The 25,433-nt window shown below is 48.7% G+C and overlaps 1 protein-coding gene across 9 annotated transcripts in view; it reads left to right on the forward strand.

Annotated features, from left to right (window-relative positions):
• NAV2 (neuron navigator 2) overlaps positions 1 to 25,433 on the forward strand; it is an 822,512-nt gene that overhangs the window by 759,100 nt on the left and 37,979 nt on the right. For all 9 annotated transcript variants that reach the window (XM_055141684.1, XM_055141686.1, XM_055141678.1 and 6 more), the window contains 7 exons: positions 1,836 to 2,024; positions 8,849 to 8,901; positions 14,937 to 14,960; positions 15,079 to 15,153; positions 20,557 to 20,640; positions 21,281 to 21,392; positions 22,726 to 22,871. In XM_055141684.1, coding sequence (XP_054997659.1) covers positions 1,836 to 2,024; positions 8,849 to 8,901; positions 14,937 to 14,960; positions 15,079 to 15,153; positions 20,557 to 20,640; positions 21,281 to 21,392; positions 22,726 to 22,871 — 683 coding nt within the window. The remainder of the gene's footprint in view (positions 1 to 1,835; positions 2,025 to 8,848; positions 8,902 to 14,936; positions 14,961 to 15,078; positions 15,154 to 20,556; positions 20,641 to 21,280; positions 21,393 to 22,725; positions 22,872 to 25,433) is intronic.

Below are 25,433 nucleotides of genomic sequence, written 5' to 3' on the forward strand. Positions count from 1 at the left end.
ACGGTTGCCTGTGGGATTTGCACACTTGATCACAGTGTTTACCTACCAGGAGTCACTCTGTTGTAGTTCTGGTGCTTATGTACCGGTCCACTCAGGATTCTTTAGTTTTGTGTACACACACACACACACACACACACACACACACACACACACATGATTGGCTGCTGTCTTGTGGCTGGAAATGGCTTGTGACACAGGTGTCTTGGGCACAAAGAGCAGAGCTGCTGGGACAGTGCTCCTCCAGGTAGGAGGTCCCAGGAATCAATGAACCTTGAGCCTCACCCTTACCTTAACCACCAAGTCACTCCTCCAGCCCCTTAGCATGTCTTCTTCTTCTTCTTCTTTTTTTTTTGCGGGTGGGGGGTGGTGTTGGGTCACACCAGTGATTCTGGCTCTGCACTCAGGAATTACTCCTGGCGGTGCACAGGGGACCATATGGGATGCTGGGAATCAAACCAGGGTCGCCCGCGTGCAAGGCAAATGCCCTACCCGCTGTGCTATCACTCTAGCCCCCTTAGCATGTCATTTAAAAGAGACACATGGTCACTTCCTTCTCGGTACCTGCTTGCCCTCGGCAACATCATCAAATCACAGGAGATTTATAGCAAAAGAAAAAGAAAAGTTATGGATGCTCTACTCAGCGCTTTTCTTTGCATGGTCAATACCAGTAGGATTATAGCAAAACGCAGGCCACTCGCTTCTCGCAGAGAAGGCGTTCTTTCCCTACAAGTTCCGAAGAAGCAGGCCTTACCACTTGCCCCATGTTTGGTAAGCCTCCTCGCTGTATTAAGCAGCAAATAAAAAAATCAAGTTAGGAGCTAACTTCTATTTCCAAGTAATGTTGGAAATGCCACCTACTGACATGATAACACTTTGACTGCTATCAAGTGGAAGGGGTGGAAGGAAAACTCGCAGCCCAGTCCTTACTGCCTTATCAATGGATTCTTTTTTTCAGAGAGACAAACATACTTCTGTAGACTCTTAAGTGGCGTGAAAGAGAATAACCCCGAGTTTAATGTGAAACTGTGGCAGAGTTCAAGATGATCAGATAGTGAATTCTGTGTACACAGAAAAGGGAAAGTTCAGTCCGGGCTTGGGGTGGGGGTGGGGGGTCCCTGGAGGTTTGCAGGATGGGCGCTGAGCCTTGGAAAACTGATAAGAGGGAAAATAATCTTCCAGTCTCACCTTTAGAGAGTCCTCACTTTCTGAAGAATGTGAAGAGTAAATGCGCAGTCCTGAACACTTGGTGGGCTTGTAATTCAGTGAGACTTAACTCTTCACTGTTTGTTGACTAAATCGACGGGCCTAGAAATGCTGGTCATTGCTAGATGACATTCATCCTTTTGTGCCTGTGTCTCTACCGGGCCTCTTTCCCCACCATTATTAAGTGCTCCCCCGCAGAGGCCATGCGGCCTGCGTTTGTATTGTGCTTTCCCAGCTGTATCTCTTCGAGGTAAGAGTTTCTTGTCATGCACAAATGCTTCCCATCTGATCAAAAGCCAGCGTGGACTATTTTGGGCTTTTGGCTTTAGAGAGGATTGTTCCAGATGAGCCCAGGGAGTAATTAGCTCATGCCTGGAAGGTGACACTGGCTTGCCTGAACGTGCCAGGTTGGAAAGCTGAAGCCCCGAGCCTTGCTTTGGAACTGACCCACCTTTCTTCCCTTATTTTTAGCTCCGAACGTGTAACTCAAATGCTGAGGTGACTACCTTTGAGGAAACAGACCAGGGAGAGGAATGGGCAGGGACAGATATGGCTGGTCGTCAGCGCTTTCCTCCCCAGCCCTGTGCAAAAACTGTGTTTTCAGCTTTCTGATGGCCTTCCTTGCATTCCAGCGAGTCCCACCACGGTCACCCAGATGAGCTTGTCCAACCCGACCATGCTGAGGACCCACAGCCTCTCCAACGCCGATGGGCAGTATGACCCCTACACTGACAGCCGCTTCCGGAATAGCTCTATGTCCCTGGATGAAAAGAGCAGGACCATGAGCCGCTCGGGCTCTTTCCGGGATGGGTTTGAAGAAGGTAAGAAGCTTGGGGCGGGGGGGGGGGGGGGCAGGAAAGGCGGGAGAGGCAGGGGGCGGGGGTGGTTGTCAGCTCTCAGGTGACGGCTGTGATTAGCGACTCTCTCTGCAATTTCATCGTGTCACCCTGGTTTCCCACCTGAGCACTTACTCCTCTGTATCGTTGGGCCAGCCTGGGCAACTCTGAACAGTCCGACGCTCGATAACTGTGCAGAACTGTCGGGAAGAAGTGCCATGGGCATCGGAGCACTGACTGAGTCCCGGGCGCTGCTTCTCTCCTCCCCGGTCTATGCTCAGCTTCTCTCTTTGGCCTTAGGCTGAAACTTCTTGGCATGTGTCTCCCTGGTGCCCTTCAGCCGCTGCCCCCCCCTCCAACTTGGCAGAGCGAGTTACGGGGAGCTCCTTTCTCTGTGCTAACACACCTGTGTGACTTGGAGAGGCCCTGGGGAGTCTTGCCTCTTGCACCACTTTGGAATTTTCTCTTTCTTTCCTCAAACAGTATTTTGTTTTTTTACTGCATGTTGTTAAGCCTTTTTTCTTTTTTTTTTTCAATTTTTTGCTTTGCTTTTTTTGGGGGGGAGTGGAGGATGGGTAAGGTGGGGGTTTGGGCAACACCAGGTGGTGCTCCCCAGCTCTGTGCTCAGGGATCACATCTGGCACGGCTTGGGGATTGTATGGGGTGCTGGGGAATCAAACCAGGGTCAATCTCGTGCAAAACACGTGCATTACACCCTGCACTGTCTGCCTGGCCCCTTTGCTTGTTCATTAACTATTTTAAGTTGGGCTTCTGGGTTTTGTTCACTTTACACAGAATTTAGGGAGGAACAATGCTTTGCCAGCCATCGTCCTAGCTCAGTTCATTTCTCCTTCCCTTTGTTCCGTCTACCAAAGTGTGATTTCAGTGAACAAGCAGTCACATACTTCGCAGGGATGTTCCCCTCATCCCCTCCAAGTCGTTCTCAAAGATGGAGCCGGTAGCGCATTAGAGGCAATGCTCACTGACTGATAATTAAGTATTTGATATTGGGCGCTCAACTTCGCTTCTCTGTGCTTTTCTTTTTCTTTTTCTTTTTCTTTTTTTTTGCTTTTTGGGTCACACCCGGCGATGCACAGGGTTACTCCTGGCTCATGCACTCAGAAATCTACTCCTAGCAGCACTCAGGGGACCATATGGGATGCTGGGAATCAAACCTGGGTCAGCCGCCTGCAAGGCTAACGCCCTACCCGCTGTGCTGTCGCTCCAGCCTCCTGTAGTGGTACCTTTTAGAAAAACTTTAGCCCTCAGCAGAACAGAATGTGGGAGAGGAGTTCGAGATGCCCTGTGAGAGTGAGAAAGCGTGTCCAGCACCACGTTGGCAGGAAAGAACAACGCTGTGATTGTTTAGGAAATCCCGCAGCACGCTAAGAGGGATAGAAATGCAGGAGAGAGGCCCTGGCTTTTGTTCTTTGCAGTAGAAGTGGCGAAGAGTTTTCAGAGCTTCTGCCCCCTGCTTGATCTCTCTCGTGGCAACTTCTCGACCTCTCCCCACCCGGACTTAGGCATCATTTCCTGCAGTGATTCTGAACCCATATATGGGAACCTGCCAGGCTCCAGGCTTGAGGAGGGTGGAGTCTGGGTTACTGAAGAGCTAACAGTTAGTGCCAGAACAACCTCTCGGAGCTTTACCCGTGGAGGAAATATTGACCCTCAGGTAAAGGAGGAGATAGTTTATTCTAGAACTGTCTGGGAGCCACTGAGCTTGGCAGGGGTGACCTCGGAACTTTCCCAGCCCTCCTGGTGGTGACTCATACATGGAGAGTGTCCTGTGCTAATTCATCTTCTGTGTCATGGGTGTACCTGAGCGAACCACATTCAGGACTAAAACTTGTCCACACAAGCACTTTCCTGTTGAAGGCCCATGACAGCCCCTGCGTCATCCCTAGAGAGCTTTCATTTATTCCCTCTAGAATCAGGCTGTCGTGCTGTGTAACTATGAGCTATGGGGTGCTGGAGTGACATTAATAGGAATTGCTTGCCTGGCTTTTCCCTCTCTGAAGCAGCTCATGCTCTGTGTGTGTGTGTGTGTGTGTGTGTGTGTGTGTGTGTGTGTGTGTGTGTTTCTGTTTCTCTGTCTGTCTCTCTGTCACGCCCCCCACCCATTTCTCTAATTAGATTTTCTTAAATAAAACTACTTCCAAAAAAATACATTTCTTGTCACAAGCAGGATCTATGTTTTATAAATCTAATGATTCATGGGGGGGTCTTGGAATCAAAGTGCCACTGAGTTAAAAATCAAATTACTGACCAGAGAGATGTTAGTGAGGTTAAGGCACTTGCCTTGCATGTGACTGACCCTGATTCAAATCGCTCATACCACATATGGTCTCTTGAGCACCATCAGGTGTGAGCCCTCCCTCCCCTGCAACATAGAGACAGGAATAAACTGAGCACAGCCAGGTGTGGTCCAAAACCAAATAAACAAAAAAAAATCATATTTCAGGGAAAGGGGCGAGATGGCTGTCAGTGTGCTATAAATATCCTTTTCATCTTTGGGGAAATTGGGCCTCAGATCATTTATTTTCCCCCTCAGATCATTTTTTTAAATTTCTTTCAAGCCTATTAAATTACCCGCAGACACAAAAGTTAGGGCTTGCATAGTTATTTGTGTTTTTAATTCCAGTGAGTAGAGCTTAATTTTTTTCTTTTGAATTCATAAAATCCCTGTGTTACAGAAATAATTAGGAGGAGGGGAAGAGTGGGGAATCACGTTTCATGTTTGGACCAAACAGTACCTCTTTATTGAAGCCAATTAGGTTTATTATATATCAAGAAAAAGAAAAAGGATAGAAATTTAGGGAGAATTAGCGCAACTGCTTGTGTGAGGTTTTGTGGGATTTAATTAGCACTTTCCATTCTGAAGGAAGCAGGAATCATAAATATGTAGATTAAGTACAGGCCTGGCCCAGATGCAACCTTTCAAAGTTATTTCAGGTAAATTAATTTCCATCAGTGGCATTATGCAATACCAGAGCCAACTTTAATAGCATACTTTAATGGAGAGGCTTGAGGCATTTTTAAAATGAATGTCTTTGGAGGAAAAGCCGCCCTGTGACTTTAGCCGTCATCCCTAAGAACACTAGTACGATGTCACTCAGCAGCTGCAGACTCAAGTAAAGCTAAGCAGCTCTCGGTGAAGAAACCTTGATTTGCCTTTGCACTGCCAGCTTCTTAGTACTGCTCTCCAAACCCTACCGCCTCCTCCGGTGGTAACCGTGTGATTCTGAAGAAGGAACTTGGCCCAGCTCAGTTCACTAAAATGTGGAGTATTGGTTGTGTCTGCTTCGAGGGATTGAAATGTTTAAGTGAGATAAGTCACAGAACGCATTTAGCAAACTGACTTTGAAAAGGAGGATAACATAGTAGGTAGTCATGGGTTGCTGTTATTGTCATTGTCGAGTCTTCTTTTCTCCTTCTCCCCAAAGACTGTTTTTCTCATTCTCTCTCTGTCTCTGTCTCTCTTTCTCTCTCTCTCTCTCTCTCTCTCTCTCTCTCTCTCTCTCTCACACACACACACACTCACACACTCACACACACAAACATACAATGTTTGTGGCAAAAAAAAATTACTTGAGGGGCGAGGGATATACAGAGAGTAGAGCACTTGCCTTGCACACTGCCGATGCGGGTTCGATTCCCAGCATCCATATTGTCCTCTGAGCACCAACAGTCATTCCCGAGTACAGAGCTGGGAGTGAGCTCTGAGCATTGCCCCATGTGCGCTCAAAACAACAGCAATGAAACAAAGAAACGACCTGAGGACTTTTATGTGTGGCCAGGGCTTGGTCTTAAACACCTCATTCTCTACCTCTGTCTGGGTTTGTGTCCCATCCCACCTTGGCCTTTGACCCTGCCCTGCCCAAAGCTGGACTTTCTTGCTGACAGATAGTAGAATCTGGCCCCCATCAGGGTCTCCTGCTTCTCTGCTTGAGAAGACATTGTTTCAGCCAGCAGAACTGCATCTTCGCCACGAGATAGGACAGTGGTTCAAGGGCTGCCACCGTGAGGTATAGCCGAGGCGGTCCCCATGCACTGCCAGTGTGGCCCAGGTAATTCTGGGCACCCACACACCACAGGAACTGAGCAGCATCATATTCTCAGGCCCTCCCTTTCACTAAACTGCCAGCCAAATTGGTCAAGAATCACAGATAGGGGGCTGGAGCAATAGCACGGTGGATAGGGTGTTTGCCCAGCACGCGGCTGACCGGGTTTGATTCCCAGCATCCCATATGGTCCCCTGAGCACCAGCAGGGGTTAATTCCTGAGTGTAGGGCCAGGAGTAACCCCTGTGCATTGCTGGGTGTGGCCCAAAAAGAAAAAAAAAATAGGGCCCCTGGGGCCTCCTGAGTCATGTGACAGGGGGAGGGGAGTGTTGGGTCACATTCCTCCCACCTCACCCCCCAATGAAAAAATAAATAAATGAAACTGCATCTCATTCTCCCTTGCTCTTTCTTTGAGACCTGACCCAGAGTGGAGTGAGGACCAGAGTGCCTCTACCTTCTACACATTCTGGTCCTCCAGCTCTGTGTGACCCCAGGCAGGTCCTTTCACCACTCTGGGCTTCTGCTTGCTCCGAGGTGCAGCTGGCCTTGCAGTTTCCCATTTGGCAGGTGCGGAGGGGAGGGTGTCTGGCCTGTTCCTACTCTCCGGATGCATTTCCTTGTGTCACCAGTCTCTGACTTAACTCCCGTCACATGCAGTTTCGGGGACTCTTCCTTTCTTTGGACAGTGGCCTGCCTGTGGTAATTTGCCAAGTAAGAGGCGTTGAGTGGCAGAGAAGAAGAAAACTTGCCCGATCTGCTCTTCTCCATCCGTGAGATGGAGGAACAGGACATTAATATTTGCACCGTCCTGTGTCCAGAGGCCTGCAGAGCACAGTGAGGTTGAAAGGTGTGAGTGAAGGGTGGTGACCAGTGACCCACATTTCGGCCTCGGATACACTCGCCTCAGTGCTTTGTGTTGTGGGGCTAAAGCAGTTCACCCCTTTGGAATATTAGAACACTAACTGGGGTGGGGGAAGCGTCTGTAGTGTGTGAAAATATTAACATGGCAAACCACTAAAGGCCATCATCTCCTGAAACTGATATTTTGGGGGGTTGGGGGAGAAGAGTTAGGCCATACCTGGTGGATCACTCCTGGTGGGCTCAGGGGACCGTATGGGGTGCTGGGGATTGAACCCAGGTCCGCTGCATGCGTGGCACGTGCCCTACCCACTGTACTATTGTTTTAGCCCCTGAAACTAATTTTGTGTGAGCTAGGGCGATAGCACAGCGGTAGGGCGTTCGCCTTGCACACGGCCGACCTGTGTTCGATTCCTCCGCCCCTCTCGGAGAGCCTGGCAGCTACCGAGAGTATCTCACCCATACCGCAGAGCCTGGCAGGCCACCCGTGGCATATTGGATATGCCAAACACAGTAACAATAAGTCTCACAATATGAGATGTTACTGGTGCCCGCTCGAACAAATCGATGAGCAACGGGATAACAGTGACAGTGACAGGGAGAGGGAAGACTGAGCACTTTGGACATTGCTAAGGAAGGGGGGTGGAGACGGGACTGATGGCGCAGGGTCAACGCCACAGGCCCCTGCTATGAGAAAGGCCCCGCCACGATGAGGTACGTGGGTTCGAGGAAGGGAGGAAGCCCACCCAGGCAGCTGTCAGGAAATTGCAGACAGGCTCCAGGGAGTTACAGGGTTTTCCCTTGGCGAGCTGGACAGGCAGACGTGAGATGCGTCCTACACAAAGGGAACTGCCTGGGTAGGGACACTGAGGCAGGAATGTCCCATCCAGGGCACACGTAGGAGCTCAGAGTGGGGTGCAGAGTGGGATAGAATCTCCAGGGCAGGGCGGGAGGTTGGAGAGCTTTCTCGGAAAGATGGGGTGGGGGCCCCGGAGCCGTTGGGCTGGGAGCCGCTGCCAACTGCTGATCTCGGTTGAGTTCGCTTCTTGGGTGGTAAGTGAAAGGCATGTAGGAGGCATGGAAAGTTCCTCCTTACCCGGCCTCCCACTCCCGGGCCAGAGGTGATAGCGCGGTGCGGGGAGGGACATTCCACCTGTGGTCAGGAAAGCTGTGGCCAATTATAAGATCTGTGATGTCTCAACAGGAGGATTCCTGCCTTTTACTCAAGTTGTTGAGAAATTACCAAGAATATTAAAGAGTCTTGATCCCAGAAAGAAAAATCAGCTACAATACCTAGTCTTACCAATGACCATGCTTTAGAATTATGTGAGCGGAATGAATAAAACATCCCCAGTGGGGGTCCTGGAGGGATAGTACAGGGCAGGGGGGATAAGGTGCTTGCCCCGTGCAGTCCCTGGCACCACATAGGGCTGTCCGTACCGACAGGAAGATCCCTGAGCAGAGAGCCTAGAGTAAGACTTGCATATTACCTCAGTACTCAAAATTTTAAAATTCCCAATGGACTGATACCCAAGGGCAGTAGAAATGAGAGCCAGGAGGACTGCTTTATGGTTGGAAGTTGGAGGAGGGGAGGGGGGGCAGGTGGGGCATTTATGACAGAGAAGAGAGAAAAGACCACTATGACAATGATATTTGGAAATGATCGCCCTGGACAAGAGCTGAGTGCTGAAAGGAGGTAAAGGGATACACATGCAAATGATCCCGTTTGCTGACCTATGTCAGGAAAGGTTGATCATGGTGCATACAGTTGCTCCCAGCCTGGTATAGGACCCTGTGGTGCTGACTTTCTCCTTCCCTGTCCTCTCTTTTCTCTCCATTGCATCGAGCCATGTAGTTTACCCATTTTTTTTTAATCTTTTTAAACAGTTCATGGATCCTCCCTCTCCCTGGTTTCGAGCACGTCATCAATTTATTCTACAGTGAGTACAAATCAATGTTTTATGGCTGTGGTCATGAGAGGTGGGGTTTCTACAAGATTGGCAGGAATAAAGTAGATGTGTTTCTCCTAAAAAGAGAGAACTGTCGCTGTCATCCCATTACTCATCAATTTACTTGAGCGGGCACCAGTAATGTCTCCATTGTGAGACTTGTTGTTACTGTTTTTGGCATATCAAATACGCCACGGGTAGCTTGCCAGGCTCTGCTGTGCGGGCGCAATACTCTCAGTAGCTTCCCAGGCTCTCTGAGAGGGATGGAGGAATTGAACTCAGGTCAGCTGCATGCAAGGCAAGCACCCTTCCCGCTGCATTATTGCTCTTCAGATCATATAAATCTTTTCTTAGAGAACAGGACTTGAAATTCACAGACAGCTAGTGATGATAATCTACTCCCCCTTAAGTCCATAGTGTTCTGTGACCTTTGATTGATATCCCAGTGTCAGATTTGAGATACCTCAGCTGTTTGAATGTAGACTTGGAAAAGAAAGGCCCTGGGGGCTGGAGCAATAGTCCAACGGGTAGGGTGTTTGCCTTGCCCACGGCCAAGCTGGGTTAGATCCCCAGCATCTCGTATGGTCCTCCAGCACCACCAGGAGTAATTTCTGAGTGCAGAGCCAAGAGTAATCCCTGAGCATCACTGGGTGTGACCCAAAAAGCCAAAGGGAAGAAAGAAAAAAGAAAGGCCTTGGACAAGTTACAGCCTCCTGCCTGTCTCCGATTCTTTGTAATGCAGAAAAAACAGGAGCTGCCCCTTGTAGAGTTGGATAGGGACCAAATGCTGTCAAGATTACATTGTACTGCAGTTTAAATTCTCTTAAGGAAAGGGGGCACTTATTTTTCTTCCTAAGGCCCTAGAATAGGACCTGGCACATAGTAGATGTCCCAAACACACATTTGACAAAAGGGGGACACCTGTGTGAAACATTGTCTCCTGACACCCCTCGGAGAGGCAGCATTCATAAATGTTAGCTGTCATCAGTGTACAATTTCCTGAGGAAAATCCAAATAACATTCCCAGGTCCTTCCACAAGGGTTGAGTTGTGTGTTGCCATAGGTTACAAACTTTTGACTTAGAAATTCCTATAAAAATGATCAATAACCGGCTGGGGCTGGAGCGATAGCACAGTGGGTAGGGCGTTTGCCTTGCACGCGGCCAACCCGGGTTCTATTCCCAGCATCCCATATGGTTCCCTGAGCACCGCCAGGAGTAATTCCTGAGTGCAGAGCCAGGAGTAACCTCTGTGCATCGCCGGGTGTGACCCAAAAAGGAAAAAAAAAAAAAAGATCAATAACCGGAAATGCTTTGGCCCATCATTCTCGGGGGGGGGGGGGGCAGATGGTATGCTAGTTCTGTTGTAGGTAGTTTCAGGTTTCTGGATGTGTAGCAGGACAGACTGACTGGAGCCTGCTGTTAAAAAAAAAATGTTGTTGCAGGAGTGGGGAGAAAGCCAAAATGCTAGAGTGTTTGCTTCACATGTGGGAGCCCCACGTTTGATTCCGGCACCATGTGGTCCCCTGAGCATGACCAGGAGTGGCCCTCCCAGTGTAAACCTCCAACCCCACACCTCCACCCCCACCCCAAAAATATGCCCTCCTAGAAGGAGATGGAGATTGTAGTATAACTTCTTTCCGTGACCCATAGTAATAGTCTTCACTGACAACTGACATTGACTTAGAGGATTTAGAATCCTCCTCAGCTCCTCCCAAACCCACTTCAACTTCAACTTCGAATGACTTCTGTCCTCGGCGGGTCATCTTGCGTGACATTTCATCACAGAGTCCCTGACTTCATTTCAAGGAATTTGTATTTTGTAAACTTGCCGAGGGGGTTTTCTTTTCCTTTTTGACCATTACCCAGGAAAACGGAGGGCTGGCCTTCCTGCTGTCAGCCAGTGGAGAAGCTCAGATCTTCTGGAGTGAAACGGCCCTGTGTGTCGGGGCTGGTACGTTCCATCCTAGAGCGGATCCTCTTAGCAGCATTGACGGCCAAGCAAATATACAAGCGCCTGGGCTAAGGTGTGGAGAGTATGTGGGTTGGGTAGAGAGATGGTGCTGCTGAACGAGGAGCAAGCCTGAAGCCCCGTCTCACTCTGAGGCATGTAGACTCCCATTTCACTAGGACAGTACCGGCAGCCAGAGAGGGCATTGCTGTGCCCGAGCTGCCGTTTTCCAGGGAGTCCCTCAGGTTTCCTGTCAGAGCAAATGGGTCCTTCTCAGAATGCTGAGGCAGGCCTGCATCTGCCAGCCTTAGCAGGGAAGGGCATGAGTGTCGGCACCTCCCTCAGAACACGGAGGTCGGAAAGCCTCAAGGGAAGCTCCCAGCCACAGCCTGGAAGTCCTGGCAGACAAAGGTCTTTCTTCCCGTGACTGTGGCTCTCTGTGTGTGGGCATCCAGTTTTTGTGAAATATAAAAATTTTCTTTTCTGAGTTGATAGAAATGCCCCAATTATCAGACTGCAAACATGCTTCATTCCATGTACATCTGAATAGCAAGAGACTTACGATGTCGCCATCTGCATTCTTTCTCACTGCCTGCAAAGTCAACTCAGAGCCACCTTATTCTAGGTGTCACTGCTCTCGGTTATGAGAACAAGGCTTGGTGATCTGAGGTTCCCACAACTCGGGGCCTTTCCCCACCCCCCCTTCAAGGATTTAAAGATTCTCATGAACCTCCTCTATTTGGTCCTTCTCTGAGACAAGGTTACTTCCACAGGCCTTTGAGCAAGTAATTGGCCGAATTCCCATTCCTTTAGATAGGAGCAGTCAACTCATTTCAAGGAGACTGTAGTTGTGGCTGGACTCTGCCACCTCCAAGCCCTTATCCGTTATCAGCCAGTTGGTGATGAAATTCTGAAGCAAATGTGCATGACCTCTGCAAAGCTCAGGGCAAGTAAGTTCACATTTCTGAAAAGAGGACCCAGCGGAAGATAGCACAGTGGCTTAGAGCCAGCATGTTGCCCTGGAGATGTGTGGTTGCAAGTTCAAATCCCCAGTGTCCCACATGTGCCAAGCATGATCTTATCAGCTCTACAGTGTGTGATCCCTAGTGTTACAAGTAATTTCTGGTTATACCACAGCTTGACCTGTGGTGACACCACAAGAAGGGATGTGACCCCAGTGAACACCACACAATTAAAAAGATGTGTGAACACTACATACTGGAAGTGTGACCTGTGGTGAATATGTGCAAGTGCTGCAGCAGCCTTAAGGAGCACTACAGTGAAGACCTGTATGCCTCGACTAGGAGTGTGACCTCCAGATCACACATGTGCAAGCTCTGCCACTAGAGGAGGACACACCTTGGTGAGCAACCATGGCCAAGTGTGCGAGCACCACAACCTGATGTGAGACTCTGGGCGATGTTAAAGATCAATGCACAGAGCATCACAGCCGGGCATACACAACCACCACCAATCCCCTGTCATCGCCACATCACCAACGGAGACAATGAGAGCAGGGCTGGGGGCGGATAGGGAATAAAAAAGGACAGGTTGCAGGGGGAGCTCTAGGGAGTCTTCGAAGTCTTTAAACCCAGGCCAAACCATCTGTTTTTATGGTTGAGTGCGGGATATGGCTGATAATTTCAAATCTTTCCCCTGAAGTTTCTAATCCTTGGTTGTTCAAGAATGATCATTCTCTCTGAAGATTGCAGACCGATTTTTTGGGTCACGGAGAAAACAAAAGGCAGCACGATGCCTAACAATAGCTATATGGAGACGACTCGGCCAGCCCTTGGAGTCAAGACCATCCGAGGAGCCTCATTAAAGCCTCTGGCTTGTTTTTTCCATGCACTTCGAAGGGACAGTGGCAGAGGCACAGAGGAGTGTCAGGTCTGTTCTCAGAGATCAGAAGGAGGATTGGCTTTGTAAGGCTGCCTCTCGCTGCTCGCCTGCCTCCAGTAACTTTCCAAACCTTAGAATAACTGTGACAGTCTTGCTGTTGACTTTTCACCTTTGGGTCAGATGCAGAAATCAGGGCTTAATTTCTGGAAAGCTTCCACGTGCATGTAGCTGGAGTGAAAGAGTGTTCGAGTATGCTGGGTAAGACCCAAAGCTCTGGGGCCAGATTACCTTGGCTCCAGTCCCAGCTCATCACTTACCGGCTATGGCCAGGGGTACATACTTGACTTCAGTACCCTTTATCTGGAATAGTGATGGCAATAGTTGTCATACCCGCTAAGGGTTTCTATGTGGACTCAGTGTATAATGCATACAAAGGGTGGCTGAACCTGCCACTGACGCATGGCAGGCTCTCACTGAGCACCAGTTACTACTACCACAGTGTCTGCAACGTGGGGCAGAGAATCCTATTCACAGATGTGTCTCGATTCTTAGAGCAGGCCTGGCACATAATAGAAAATCAATGAAAATTGGTAGACATTTGGAGGAGTGGAAGAGTGGGTCCCAAGGAGACATCTCCCAGCTTGCTCCCCAGAGACCTTCTTAGGTGAGACTGCCCAGTTCAATGGCTTTGCCACGATCACTAACTTCTATGAGCCTCAGAAGAGGTACAAGCTAACGTACCTTCATGTGTGTCTGCAAGGGTTAGATGAGTTGGCCCAGCGTAGCTGGAACTTCGTTTCTGCTGCAGAGGGGACCCGCTTAGGCACTGGGGAGCTCATCAGTATGTGAAGTGAGATCAGAGAACATCTACCCTGACAAGTGCCACATCTTCAGCGTCTAATGAACGCCAGCCCTCCGAATTCTGAAGTTATGTAGAAGTAGAAAAACCAGGTTCTGATTTTTTTTTTAATGACAGTAAAATTACTAGTAAAGTTGAATCACACAGAGCATGAATGCAAGAAGAAAATAGAGTGCTTAGCTGATTTTCACTCACTTCTTGGCTTGTGAGTCACTGTTTTGCCCTGGGGAAGAGCTCCTGGTAAGGTGGGCAGGAGGGAACAGGAAGGAACTTCTTCCAACATTTCCAAGAATGCAGGAGGGGCTTCATCTTTCACGGGCCCCCGGGGGAACTGGAGGAGAGGGTGGAGGAAAGCTTCCCCCCATAGGAGGAGAGAGATAGTCTTGGACTGATGGTTAGCTGTGTTACGCCAGATCGGGCCCAACATGGAAAGTTCTGTGAGCAAGAAGTGCCATGGCTTTGCCCATTCTCCCCAGGGTCACAGGTAATCAGGACCCTCAGGGTGGGGCAGCAAGAAGGTACAGGTGACATCCACCCTCAGTGCTTAAGGAGTCTGGTGGGTAGGGGGATTCCAGCCGCTCGCTTGAGGCGCCTTCAGTCTCTGCTGCTGTTCCTGCAACAAAATTCTAAGGAAAGAGAAGGAAGGGGGCGGGCAAAAGGACAGAATTAACCTCTGTGCTTCTGTCCTGTCCTCAGAGGAGAGGACTATCACATAAAACCCCGATCCCCAGCTACATTAGAATTCCAAGAACTGATGAGCAGCTTTCTAGTATGTCCCTGGTATTTCGTGGGATGTACTTTAACTACCCAAAACTAAAAAAGAATCAGAGTAAACTGGCCTATTAAGGTTTTGTTTTGTGTTGATGTTCAGGGGTTATTCCTGGCTCTGCACTAAGGAATTACTGCTGGCTAGCTTGGGGGACCATATGGGATGCTAGGGATCAAACCCGGGTCAGCCAAGTGCAAAGCAAGCGCCCTACCTACTATACTATCTCTCCAGCCCAGCCCCTGCATTTTTATTTGCTGTGCCTAGCCACCCAGCCCTGACTCACCCCCTTATCCCGAGAAGCCTCTCCCCACAGCAACTGCCCTACCCTCCAGAGCTCCATCTTCATGGTCTGGCAGGGGCTTTGCACAACCCCTGGAGTTGAAAGGGTTCTCTAATTCTTTCTAATTTTCTAAAACTGAAAACTTTTTGTGTTTGGTTTTTCTGATTGGTCACGTGAATCGAGGCCATTTAATCAGAGAAGAGAAAAAACAAATCTCCAACAGTGATGGTGTTCCCTGAAGGTGAACTGGACTGCCCTGTAGTGTGTCACTGGTGTGATGCTCCTTATGTTCTGCAACTGTCTGATTTCTGTATGTTTTCTTCACAGCCGGAAGAAAAGTGCCAGTCTGAGGTAAGGGAACATCTGCTGGTTGTATCTCTTCCCCCACAAGCTTCTCAGTGATGTTTTTTACCCAGCTCAATCTGGACACGGACTCCCAAAGCCAATAACTGTCCTCGCTTATCTTTAGATTCGCAAGCTACGGCGGGAGCTGGACGCCTCCCAGGAGAAGGTCTCTGCGCTGACCACTCAGCTGACTGCAAATGTGAGTGTAGACCCTGGGCGGCAGCCCTCAGAGTGGCTGGTTCCACACTGCCTCTGAGCTTCAGTGCAGGGCTTCCTGCCCCCTGAGCACCACTGGGTTGCAGGGCTCGCTTTAGTCTACCACTGAGTGAATATTGGCGCCCATGCACTCCCTAACACTGCTCTGGGCAAATTCTTTAACCTACTAAGGCTGGAGCTGGCGGAGAGATAATACAGCGAGCAAGCAGGTAAGACTTTTGCCTTGCATGCTTCCAACCTTGGTTTGATCCCCGGCATTCCATAGGAGTCATTCCTGAGTGCAGAGTCAGAAATAACCACTGAGCATTGCCAGATGTGACCCCAAAAAGAAACAAACAAAAAACACCTACCAAGACTGGATTTGCTTGCTATAAGTTGACATAGGGAAGGATATATTAACTACCTCCCACGATCAAATTGATCAGATATTAAAAGCTGAGTAAAGTGTTCATTTCCCTTCCTTCCTTTTTTAAAAAAATAATAATTTATTCATTTATTTTTGTGGGTTTTTTTTGTGTGTGTGATTTTTTTTTTTTGGGGGGGGTGGCTACATCTGGCAGTGCTCAGGGGCTACTCCTGGCTCTGCAATCAGAAATCACTCCTGGTGGGCTCAGGACACCATATGGGATGTCAGGGAGCAAACCCGGGTCAGCCACATGGAAGGCAAGTGCCCTATATGCTGTACTATCCTTGGGTCCCCTCCCTTTCTCTTTTTAAAAAAAAATGTTTATCTTTGGGCGGGTGGTGTGGGGAGTAAACGGAAGACACGACAATACACTGCAGGCTGTTCTGTAATTATAATACACACCATGACTGTTCCGGCGCCACCGCCAAGCAGCTTTCAATTCAGCAACTGTTCCTGTGCCAGCCATGCTCCGGGCACTGTGGGTTCAACTGCAAAGCAAGCAGAGTCGCCGTGAACTTCCCGTTCGTCTCCGGTATCACAGAGAGACAAAACGGGCCTGCCGTAACCCAGTAGCTCGCACTGGTGACAGAGGCTGTGGGAGTGTAGAGAGGGAGTCCCTCAGTCAGCCCTTGTGGGCTCAGGGGAAGCCAGGAGAAGCATCCAGGAGCAGTGACATCTGACAGAGAGGAGGACAGTGTCTTAACCAAGGGGCTAATTTATGCAAAAAAAAAAATCCAAGGTGAAGATCTGGGTGCATTTGAAAGCTTTAAATAGCTCAGCGACTTTAGCATCTTGGGTTTGGATATGAGGGAGAATGGGGCTGGAAAAAGGAAGGAAACGGGGTGTCAGGAGGCATTGAAGAAAGATGAGGGTCACATCCTACCGCCCAGGGTGTCAGCTGGAAGGGGACATGGACTTCCTGGGAAGTCGGCGGAGCCCTCCCAGTGAGTGTGCAACAGAGAGGGGGGTCGGAAGGGGCTCCGAAGCCTTGGAGGAGGCACCCTCACATGCGCTGGAGGATTCGACGAGTTAGAGCAGAGGCAGGCCTGTCACCCCAGCTGCCTGCCCCAGAAAAGGGGGTCCAGGCTGAGCAGGAAGCTGCAGAGATTCAGAGCTGTGCGGCAGGTCTATGCCATACCACCCTGAACGCGTCTGAGCTCGTCTGATCTCAGAAGGTAGAACGCTTAAGGTTTCTGGGAGTACTGAGGGGCCTCTGGGCCCAAACTTTTCTGCATCTCAGTCAGAGGCCCTGGAATGTGTGTGCACAAGGCTTGCAGAGACCCACCCGTACAGCCCTCCATCTACCATTAAAGGAAAGCAGTTTCTAGAGGTTGTCTTTCTTGGACCAGAAATGAATCGGTTTCTTGGTGTTTTTTGCTCCAGCTTGCGTCCGAGTCTGCTCTAGAATGTCATTGTTCTTGAAAGTCTGCCCGGGGAGTGCCTAGCTCAGTGCCAGGCGTGAGTTACGAGCTCAGTAACTGGGATCTGCTGTCACTATTATTCTTTCCCCGGCGTGCCTCACATTTCTGCAAAGAGACAGTTCTGGTATTTTTTTTTCCTTCAAAGCTCTCACATTCTAAGCCACTGTGTGTTTTGCAATGCTTATTTATTTTCTTGACCTCTTCCACCATCATTAACTACCAAAAGAACATCAGACATTGCGGTGAGGTCTGCATGTTGAGCCTGGGACCCTGTTTAGATAAACAGTATTCTGTGGGTGGAGTGTTCACGTTGGCAACCAGATCAGTACATTTGAATCCAGAGCCCAGCCAGGCTGATGAGCTCTGGCCTCCTGGATCTAAGCCTGATGGTTGAATGTTAGCAAACCCCCTCCACGGGACTTGGAGCTTCTCTTCTTGTCAAGAACCTTAGCTGTTCATTGCTACTCTGATACTAATCAAGAAGTAGCATTTAATTTACTTACTCATGAACTTGCGTTAATGCATCCAGGGACACAATAAGAGACCTTGCATTTGGACCTCTTGGAATTCTTTGTTCCAGAAGAGTGACAGAGAGATCGATCCCTTACGTTATGATTATTCCAGAAGGTTGCTTGTACTCCTCACAAAAGCCATTGGATCTAGTGTTGTTTTAAAGCAAATATTTAGTCTTACCACACACACCACCAGCAGTGCTAACTTTTTTTTTTTTTTAATTGTCTGCTGTCTTTCTCTCGGGCCAAGCTGTGTTTGTTTTTCTAGGACCAACTACTCACAGCCACCTTCCCTGGGTGTTTTTCTACCACTCGTGTTTGTTTTCCCTGGGAATATGAGAAGGAGGCTATTGTGTGGGTCTACACTAGGCTCTAAATGGCCAGGGCCTGTATTCCTTTAATGCACTTATGACCTAAATCCAGTTCTTCCCTAGCCAGCCAAACGCGATCCTCCCATTCTTCAGAGCAAATGCGGTTTCTTCTTGGGCTTTCAAAAATACTTTCTCAACAGCAGCCTCCGAGGGGTCAGAGCTTTGTTTTTGTTTGTAATTAAATAGAAAATATGAATCCCCACAGATATGGGGAGTGCTCAAATGAATTGGTGAAATAAATACAAGATCTGTCATTTAAATGTGGCCTTGCGATTTCTCTGAAGTGCATGTCGGGCATGTTATTTTCACCCTCTCTGCCCTGGCTCATTCCCTTTGTCCACTGTATGGCTTTGGTTTTACAACATTCTCTGGGGCAAGCCAAGCCCTATCTCTTTCCTTGAAAATGCAAGGCATTCTCTTAACTTTTGGCAGAGAGAGGGCATGCAGTCAGAAAGAAACTCGCCAGTCCAGCACATCTATTATAAGTGCTGTATTACTCTCAGTTCCTCACCATTTTTTAGTGCTGTTGAAGGAGGGGAAAAAAAAAAACAAAACTCAGCACCAAATTCTATAGACATCTTCTCCTCAGAACTCTCCCTTGTGTGATGAAGATGGTTGCAAAGGCCTCTGACTCATCAACTCTCTCCTTTCGTTGAAATGGCCACGCCACACCTCTTTGCCCAAGATGACAACTCTCCCCCAGCCTGCACTTCTCTGCGCTATGCCCGTCAGTCAGCTTCTGTGGAACTTGGCCGCATGATCCAAGCTCACTTTTCCCAAGACTCAACTTTCCTCTGCAGACGCTTCGCCTTCCTCCTTGTAGACTTCTGTTACAGTCCTGTGTCACCTACAGATATTTTGGTCAATGGTGGGCCACTCCGGTGTGACAGTGGTCCCGACAGGCTGTACTATATAGCGCAGGGGTGGGAGGGGCCGTTGCTAGGTTTGTGTGAGTTCCCTCTGGAGGTCACACAGTGATGAAAGTGCCCAGCAGCGCGTTTCGCAGAGCCGGGCCTCAGTGTTCATTGGTGCAGGACAGCATCTGCCTTGGAGAGTTCATTCTCTGTCCCTATTCCTCTGTTCTCAGGGTCCCTTAGTCACTGTCTCAGTCCTATTCCTTTCTTCACAGAATCCACTCATTCTTCTTTGCAGGGCCACTGCAGTTCTTTAGGAAATGCCCTTGTACATGCATGTTCACTTTTTGTTTCACTTAATATTGCTAATTACCTTGGAAGAAAAAAAATAATGAAAATGTCCCCCCAGAAACGGAGGTCAATTCAATCATCTTAATCAATGGCTGAATAAATAGCAGTACTCCTACATTAAAAACAAAGAAAATAAAAGAAAGAAACTGAGGTCAATTGGATAAGAAGACAGACCTCCATTCTTTTCTTTTCTTTTTTTTTTTCAATTTTTGGGTCACACTTAGCAATGGTCAGGGGTTATTCCTGGCTTTGCACTCAGGAATCACTCCTGGCAGTGCTTGGGAAATTATATAGGACATCAGGGATCAAACCCGATGTGTGCACAGGTCAGCTGTGTGCAAGGCGAATGTTTTACCTTCTGTACTATCGCTCCGGCCCCCAGACCCCCATTCTTTTTTGGTTTTAACAATATTTATCAGGGGGCTGGAGTGATAGCATAGCGGGTAGGGCGTTTGCCTTGCACGCGGCCGACCCGGGTTCAAATCCCAGCATCCCATATGGTCCCCTGAGCACCGCCAGGAGTAATTCCTGAGTGCAGAGCCAGGAGTAACCCCTGTGCATCGCCAGGTGTGACCCAAAAAAAACCAAAAAAAAAAAAAAAACAATATTTATCAGGAGCCTCCATGAGTGGGGGCCATATTTCACCTCCTGCTCTGTGTCCCAGGACTTAATTTAAGGACACAGAAGTTGTTTCCTGCTCCTGCAAAGGGTCCCCGAGAAGGTAGCCGCAGTAGAGTGGCATATTCTCTACACGTGTTGCCTCTGTGATACATCTTTTTGTCCCACATTTTTAACATCTCTGAACACTAGATGCCAACTTCAAGTATAATTGGCAGCATCTTAAAAAAATGCATTGCAGTAATATGTAAAATGATGGTGCATGTGATGCCTGTGTTCTGAAAGAAGCACATCAGAGAGCTTGGGAAGAAGTCAGAACTCCCCGGGGTAGCCAGGGCAAGTGTCCCCAAGGAAATAGCTGATGGGCCTTTCAGTCGCTTTTTATTAACCAGGATCCTGCCAACCACTTTGTTCACTCACCTTCAGACATGCTCAGTAGGTGTCTCTCCTGTGGGCCTGGGGAGCCAACGGTCGTCCTGCAGTGAAGCAGGGGAGAGAGAAGTCATCCTTCACAAGATTAGACACGTGTTCTAGGCTGCCGCCACCAAGCACAGACGGCAGGCCAGCATGCTCTGGAGATGACCCTGGGGGAACTAACCCAGTCTGAAGACTCGGGGGTGTCCCACAGGCAGATCTTTTGAGAAGGAACTTTACAGCTTGGGCATTTGGGCGCTGGGAAGAGGGCTTTGAGGTGGGGCAAAACAAACTCTAGAGTAATAGGCTCCAGAGAGCGAGGGGGACAGAGGTTTGTGAGACTGGAGTACTTGAAAAAGGGCCCCCAGCCCCCAGAGGATCTCCCCGGAGGCCGTCAGACCCTGCAGGTCCGACCACTGAGGCTGTCTTCCCCTTCTAGGCGCATCTCGTGGCAGCTTTCGAACAGAGCCTAGGAAACATGACCATCAGGCTCCAGAGTCTGACCATGACGGCCGAGCAGAAGGTAAGCAGGAACGACGCCTTTTCCTTGAGATGCAGAGTCAACAAGCCAGAAAATAGACGCCTTTTCCTCTCCCATGGGCTGGAGCAATAGCGTAGCCGGTAGGGCATTCGCCTTGCACTCTACCGATCCGGGTTCATTTCCTCCGCCCCTCTCAGAGAGCCCGGCAAGCTACCGAGAGTATCCCACCCCCACGGCAGAGCCTGGCAAGCTCCCCGTGGCGTATTCAATATGCCAAAAATAGTAACAACAAGTCTCATAATGAGAGACGTTATTCGTGCCCGCTCGAGCAAATCGATGAACAACAGGACGACAGTGACAGTGCAATGCAGTCCTCTCCCATACATATTCATTGCAGAGATTTCAGTGCACTTTCTGAGAAGCTGGAATTGGTCAGAAGGAGTCGGTCTGACGAGTGGAAAGAGGACTTCACTCTAGTGGCCGCTGACCCCCTGGCCTTCTTCCCAGTGCTTTGGTGTGCTGGGGGAAAACTAGCTCAGCTTAATGTTTCAGACATGGGTTTTGTGGAACTCCTGCCTGTCTGTCCCACCCCACTTTTGAAGCCAAGTTGCACTTCAGTTGAACTCTGTACAGGAACATTTTCAGATGATTGGATTTTTTGTTTGTTTGTTTGTTTCCTCAGGATTCAGAGCTGAATGAGTTAAGAAAAACCATCGAGCTGCTGAAGAAACAGAATGCAGCTGCTCAGGCTGCTATCAACGGAGTGATTAACACCCCGGAACTCAACTGCAAAGGTAGAGGCAGAGAAATGGCTTCCGGTCCGAGGCCGGGCCGGCCCTGAGGAACTTTCCCTTGGCAGCACAGGAGGTAGCCTTTCTCCCAGTCAGAGGGTGGAGGCCCGAGTCAGTGGGACAGGTCCTGGAAGAGAAACAGTCTTAATCCATTTATTTCTGGCTTCTGGCGGGATAGCTATTCCCACTCATCCTCCTTTCTGTCATATCACAATGGTGGGAGAAAATACATTCTGGGAAAAAAAAAAAAGAAAATACATTCTGGAAGGAAAGTGTTTCACAGCCCCTAATTTCACTGACACTTTAAAAAAAAAAAAGTCCTGATGTGATATAGACTGAAATGTATTCCTCTCTTATGCATCCAGAAAAATATTTAAGTAAATTTTGCTTGGTCTTTGCATATCTTACTTGGGGGCAGGGAAACTGGGCATGAAAATGAAGAGTCTCCTGCAATACTGCTATCAACAGTAATCATAGGAGTAGTGGTGCTGACATTTATAGAGTACTTACTGTCTCAGCACAAGGCTAGGTGCTTTTAATCAGTCAGCTCCTTTCCTTTCCCTGACCACCCTCTGAGGATGATATTGGTTCTCTCTGAATTGTACTGATAAGAACACCTGCGTGCCAGAGGTGAGGCCATGCCCTGGCCTCTCAGAGTAGTGAGGAGGAGAAGGGGGCCTAGAACCTTAGTCTGTCCGACTCTGATGCTCTGAAAGTCAGCCGTGTAGACACATAGGGCTGTGTGCATGAGAAAGTCTCCTGCCCGCTTGATCTCAGTATCGCTGCCGTTGCAAGCCATGCTACCTCTGGCAGTAACTGTGGCTGCAGAGAACAGACCTCCTGAAAAAGTTGCAATAAAGTTGAAACGGGGAGGATTAGCCAGGGCTGGCTTGGCAGAGTGGAGGGCAAAGAGCATTCCTGGGTGAGAAAAAAAAAAAAAAAACATGTCTTAGGGCCCCAAGATGAGGTGGGCGCGAGGCGTTTCCAAGGGGTGGTCAGGAGCTGCTCTGGTGAGGGAGGGGGCTGACAACAGAGGTGACGCCTGATGCAGATCAAAACCGCACTTGCGTGACTCGGCAAGGCTTGAGCGAGCTGGTGTTTTGGCTGCCTGACTCCTGTTCTGCAAAGCAGAAAGAGCGCGACTTCATCTCTTTAAAGAAGACACTGCACCCACCCACCCACCCAAGGCCCATGAGAACCACTAGGCAATAGAGTGGGGTGACGAATGGGAAGTTCCTGGGGGTCACGCATGTGTGGATGTAGACGCACAGGTTCTTTCTGGGGACAGAGATATGGGCGCGGGCTCAGCGGCTCATCTCCTGCCTTGGCTTCCCAGGCAATGGCCCCTCGCAGTCGGCCGACCTCCGCATCCGCAGGCAGCACTCCTCCGACAGCGTCTCCAGCATCAACAGCGCCACCAGCCACTCCAGCGTGGGTAGCAACATAGAGAGCGACTCCAAGAAGAAGAAGAGAAAGAACTGGGTGAGCGTACGCCCCAAGGTTCCTGGGGACGGATGAGCAGCGTCAGCGCACAGGGACAAAAAAAAAAAAATGTCTCTCCATCTGCCCTCCCCTCCCAGGTCAAGCCCAGGCTACCTCTTCACTTCCAGGGATAGGCCTTGGGGAGTGAACCCAAAGAAACGTTTTTATAGATAGGTTTCTTCCCAGCCCGGGGTGGTGCTCAGCCAAACACCTAGGACTGATGAAATCACAACTCTCCCTCCCCCACCTGAAGTTTTCCCATTTCATGAGACACCATGTGAATGTTCACCTTTCATCTCTGTGTCGTTTCTTCCTCATTTGTTGACCACAAAGTTCCAGGCACTAGGGAAAAGTTACTCTTAAGTGGTTTCTTCTTAGTTCCATAATATTTGCGGGGAGGAGGGATTGTATATTACTAGTTATTCAATGTTAGCCACCATCCCTGTCTAGATTGGCACAGTTGCCTATGGCAGCAGTAAGCCACGCTAATCTAAAGAAGTCTTCACCAGGTCCTATAAGTCAGTGTTTCACAATATAGATGTCTCCAGTCTGCAAACGGTTCTAAGCCAAGGTAGAGGTTACACCTCCCAGTGGCAAGCTTCCCTGGCTCAGGGAATGCTTTCTCCATGTTTCCATCCATCCCAGCGAGCTGTCAGACAGCCTTTCCCTGGGATCTTGAGCCGGTTTTTCTCCTCTCCTCGGAAGATCCCACTCCCTTCCCCTTGCCATGTTAGTCCTGTTGTCCCACTGATTGATACCTGTGCCCCACTGGAGCCATGGGGCTGTCCTAAGTTTATCGGAGGCTCCGTCATTCAGAACCCAACAGACCCCATTTCTCACTGCTGCCAGCATCCAGTTTCACAGTACCTTTGGTGTCCTCATTTGTTTCATCCACTTCTCATTTTGTGTTATCTTGGATGGGTGGCGAGGCCTACTGAGAAAGAAGCTGAGGATTTAAAGGCCAATCCTGTGTGACCCTCTCATCACTCAATGACAAATTTTCCTTTATGTTACTAATGGCTTTTACTCAATTCGTTTGCCATGACTTAAATAGAATTAACTCAGGCGGCTGTGGCTAATAAGGCCATTGAGATATTTCTTCTGATTAGATTATCAGAGTGATGAGAGGATTCGTTTCTAGGAGTAACGATGATTATTCATGTTCTCCAAGAAATAAAAAATGTGTACGTTGCTATTAAGATGACTCTTGGTTATAGGTGAAATTGGAAGATGAATAATTGGCATCCTCAGCTAATTCTGAAGCTTAATTCTGCCTAATCTTTGTAATCTCCTCCTCTGCTGGGCATTTTCCCAGAGGTAGAGACTAGGATTTAGTTTGATGTCTTATGTGCCAGATATTTTCTTTTGTTTCTATGACTACTCTCTAGAAATATGATCAGAAATAAGAAGGGAGGAAGAAACAAAATTTGGATTTTTCCCATAAGACAAACATGCAGCAACAGATGGATCATTGATAGGAGAAAAATCCAATGAATTCAGAATGGCCTGTTTTCTGAATTTCTCAATGATGAAGAAAACCTCAAGACTATGTTTTTCAGTAGGATGAAGGACTTTTAAAAAGAAAGAAATTACATTGCAAAAGACCCTTTTTCAAGATTTAACTCTTTTTGTTTTTTGTTTTGTTTTGTTTTGTTTTTTTGCTTTCTCTTTTCTTTTTTGGGTGGAGGAGTGGGAAGATTATATTACAATGGCTGTGTTCAGGGACCACTCCTGGCTCTGTGCATCAGAAGTCACTCCTGGGGCTGGAGAGATAGCACAGCGGGTAGGGCGTTTGCCTTGCACGCGGCCGACCCGGGTTCAAATCCCAGCATCCCATATGGTCCCCTGAGCACAGCCAGGGGTAATTCCTGAGTGCAGAGCCAGGAGTAACCCCTGTGCATCGCCAGGTGTGACCCAAAAAGCAAAAAAAAAAAAAAAAAAAGAAGTCACTCCTGGCAGGAATTGGGGCACCATATGTGGCGCTGGGGATCAAATTGGATTCAGCCACATGCAAAGCAGGTGCTTTCACCCCTGTATTATCTCTCCAACTCTATTTTGGCTTTCTGAAAAGACACTGCCATTTAATTTCTTTTTTATTTGGGGGTGCTCCTCTTAGTATTATTCAGGACTGTACGGGGTGCCCAGGATTGACTCTATGTCAACCACATGCAAGACAAGTGCCCTGCCCTCTGTACTATTGCTCTGCCCCCTCCCCACCCTTATTTTTTGTTTTTATGTCCTTTCAGATTCATCTTATTGGTTTGGTAAATTTGTAATATACCAGTTCCCCTTCTCTTTATGGGTAATATTTTCTTTTAAAACATCCTTTTTTTTTTTTTTTGAGTATCAAGTAGGATGTGATAGCACAGCAGGTAGGGCGTTTGCCTTGCATGAGACCGACCCGGGTTCATTTCCTCCGTCCCTCTTGGAGAGCCCGGCAAGCTACCAAGAGTATCCCACCCGTAGGCAGAGCCTGACAAGCTACCCTTGGCATATTTGATATACCAAAAACAGTAACAACAAGTCTCACAATGGAGACGTTACTGGTGCCTGCTCCAGCAA

This window comes from Sorex araneus, chromosome 6 (assembly GCF_027595985.1).
Source record: "Sorex araneus isolate mSorAra2 chromosome 6, mSorAra2.pri, whole genome shotgun sequence".
NCBI lineage: Eukaryota > Metazoa > Chordata > Mammalia > Eulipotyphla > Soricidae > Sorex > Sorex araneus.